The sequence below is a fragment of the Haliaeetus leucocephalus genome, unplaced genomic scaffold (genome assembly GCF_000737465.1).
Source record: "Haliaeetus leucocephalus isolate CR32 unplaced genomic scaffold, Haliaeetus_leucocephalus-4.0 Scaffold309, whole genome shotgun sequence".
In the NCBI taxonomy this organism is placed as follows: domain Eukaryota; kingdom Metazoa; phylum Chordata; class Aves; order Accipitriformes; family Accipitridae; genus Haliaeetus; species Haliaeetus leucocephalus.
Window position 1 is genome coordinate 39,432 of NW_010972745.1, and position 3,146 is coordinate 42,577.

At 62.6% G+C, this 3,146-nt stretch overlaps 1 protein-coding gene across 1 annotated transcript in view; it reads left to right on the forward strand.

Annotated features, from left to right (window-relative positions):
• RTN3 (reticulon 3) overlaps positions 1–3,118 on the forward strand; it is a 7,085-nt gene extending 3,967 nt beyond the window's left edge. The window contains exons 2-7 of the mRNA XM_010571175.1: positions 1,365–1,572; positions 2,182–2,320; positions 2,413–2,482; positions 2,639–2,685; positions 2,808–2,866; positions 3,002–3,118. Of these exons, the coding sequence (XP_010569477.1) occupies positions 1,365–1,572; positions 2,182–2,320; positions 2,413–2,482; positions 2,639–2,685; positions 2,808–2,866; positions 3,002–3,047 (569 nt within the window). The 3' untranslated portion in view covers positions 3,048–3,118. The remainder of the gene's footprint in view (positions 1–1,364; positions 1,573–2,181; positions 2,321–2,412; positions 2,483–2,638; positions 2,686–2,807; positions 2,867–3,001) is intronic.
• Positions 3,119–3,146: the final 28 nt, after the last annotated feature.

Below are 3,146 nucleotides of genomic sequence, written 5' to 3' on the forward strand. Positions count from 1 at the left end.
GCCCCTCACGCCTGACTTTCTCCCCTCTCTCCGGCCCCAGCGGGCGCCGAAGCGGCACCAGGGGGACAAGGAGGTCGGGGAGCCTTCCTCCCCGCCCCCCACCCTGCCGTCTCCTCCTCTTCCTCGGGGGCACCCCCCTCGAAAGAACCGGATTCCCCTGAATCACCCTTCGAGGTCGTGCCGGATCGCGCCGCCTTTGACCGGGAATACGGCACCGCCGCCGCGCTGCTGGGGGAGCGCGAGGTGCTGAGCCAAATCCCTGAGGATCGCATCTGCGACTTCCCGGCGAAACCTCGCGCCGGTAGCATCACCGGTGTCACCGCTAAGGTCCCCACCGGATTGTGCCGGCAAACATCCGGCACCGCCGCAGCGTTGGAAGAGGTGTCCAAGTGCGTCCGGGAGATGCACAGTTTTACCAACGAGTTGCTCAGCTGGGATTTGGTGGAGCGTAATGGCGGTAACGGCATCACCAGTGGTAACGGTGACACCAGTAGCAGCGGTGACGCCGGCGGCAGCGGTAACACTGGCGTCGAAGCCGACAGCTCGGGCGATTCTGACGACACTGTCATCGAGGAAGCGCCAGTCGAGGATCTCCCCGGCGGCACCCTTCCCCGGCACCGTGCCACCGCCGGCAGCACCGGCATCACCGTCGCGCCGCCGCCACCCTCCCTTCCCCTAACACCCCCCCGCCCAGCTGCCCGGGACTGGGAGGAGGAGCGGCTGACCCTGCGGGCGCTGCGGGAATTGGGGGAGCCCCCCCAGGATACCCCGAATCCCCCCGGGGACCTGGCCGAACCCCCCCTGGGGACCCAGCTCCTCCCCTGCCTGGCAGGTAAAAAAAAAAAAAGAACAAAAAACCCCATTTTTTTTAATCCCAAAATCATCGCCGCTGCCACTGAGTCACCCCCAAAACAGCAGGTTGGGGGGGGGGGGGTCCAAGGGGGGCCCCCCCCCTAAAAAGGGGGGGCCAAAAAGTGAGGGATTAAAGGAGGAGTGAGGCAAAAAGGGGGATGCAGCCCCAAAACGCCGCTGGGGATGTTGGTGGGGGGGGAGCCCCGCGTCTACGTCTTGTTTTGATGTAAAAAAAAAGGGGATTTCTGGCAAAACCCGCCGTCACACTGGGGAGGAAGTAATTAACGCTTGTTTGTAATGGGGGGGGGGAGGTGGTAATTAATGCCTGTGTCTAACGAGTGAATGGGGGGGTACAGGGACGGCACCGGACCCATTTTGGGGCGAATTGAAGCGAATCAAAGAGAGACGAAGCCATCAGAGGGGAAACAACCAGCCCCCACCTGTGATGGGGGGGGGAGAGACACACTGCACCCCACGTCACCCCCCCTTTGTCACCTCTGTGTCCCCAACAGTCCACGACCTCCTCTTCTGGCGGGATGTGAGGAAGACGGGGATCGTCTTCGGCGCCAGCCTCCTCCTCCTCCTCTCCCTGGCCACCCTCAGCGCCGTCAGCGTGGTCGCCCACCTCGCCCTGGCCCTGCTCTCTGTCACCATCAGCCTCCGCGTCTACAAAGCCGTCGTCCAGGCTGTCCAGAAGTCGGAAGAGGGGCACCCCTTTCGGTGAGGGATATTTTTGGGGGTGTGTGTCCCCCCAGTTTTGGGGGGTGAGGGGTGTTGGGGACAACCCCCCTCCCCCCACCCAGGGATGGTGGCTGGGTGATGCGCTCGGTGGCCCAGCCGCTCTTTCCCCCTCCATAGGAAGGATGAAGGTTTGGGGGGTGAGTTTAGGGTGCAGGGGGGATTTGGGGGTGCAGAGGGAGGATTTTGGGGTCCCCCCCCATTTCTGGGGGGCGTGGGAGCTTGGGGACACCCCCCAGGGGACAGCAACCTCACCCATTGGGTGATGCACAGCGGCCCAGCTGCTCTTTCCCCCTCTGCGGGATGGATGAAGGTTTGGGGGGAGGGGAGTTCAGGGTGCAGGGGGAATTTTGGTGTGCAGGGGCAGTATTTTGGGGTCCCCCCCTGTTTTTGGGTGGGGGTGGGAGGTTGGGGACACCTCCCAGGGGATCGCAACCTCACCCATTGGGTGATGCACAGCAGCCTGGCTGCTCTTTCCTCCTCTGAAGGACGGATGAAGATTTTGGGGTGCAGGGGGGGATTTTTGGGGTGTAGAAGGGGATTTTTGGGGTGCCCCCTCCCTCACCTGACTGTGCCACCCCCCCACCTCAGAGCTTACCTGGAGCTGGACGTGACCTTGTCCCCCGAGACCTTCCAGGCTCACGCCACCACCGTCGCCCACCACCTCAACCAGGTGCTGCGGTTACTCCTCCGCCTCTTCTTGGTGGAGGATCTGGTGGATTCTGTGAAGGTAAGGGGCCTTCCTCCCCCTCCTCATCCTCCTCTTCCCCTCCCCAGGACCCCCCCAAAACGCTCCTCTTATCCTTTACCCCCCCACCCCAGCTGGCCATGTCGATGTGGCTGCTGACCTACGTGGGAGCCGTCTTCAATGGCATCACCCTCCTCATCCTCGGTAAGAGTCGGGCTTTGCCCCCCTCCCCTTATAAAATAACTTCCCCAAATTTTTAATTTTGGGGGGTGGCCCCCCAAAAAATAACTCGGGGGGACGGGACGGGACGGGGACTTGGCCTCCCTCATCCTGTGGCGCTGAACCCTCTGTCTCTCGCAGCCGAGCTATTGGCCTTCACCCTCCCGCCCCTCTACGAGAAGTACAAGGTAAGCCCCAAAATGGAAGGGGGACACCCCCAAAATGGAGGGAGGGTACCCCAGAAAAGAGAGGGGCACCCCCAAAATGGGGAGATTGCCCCTTAAAACCCCCCCTTGCCCCTCCCCACCAGGTGCAGATCGATCACTACGTGGGCATCGCCCGCAACCAGACCAAGGACCTCATGGCCAAGTAAGTGCTGACGGGACCCCCCAAATCACTTTTCCCCCCTCCCTATTGCCGTGGCCCCCCCAAAATCGCTGCGTGCCCCTCCCCAAAATCACTATGCCCCCCTCCAAGCCTCTCACCTCTCTGCTCTCCCCATAGGATCCAGGCGAAGCTCCCAGGCCTGGCCAAGAAGAAGCCGGAATAAAACCCCAGGGGTGGCGGGGAAATATCGGGGTACCCGGCTGGTGCCCCACCACCACCCGAGCTCATCTGCTGGCCCCCTCCAAACTCAGACACCCCCCCC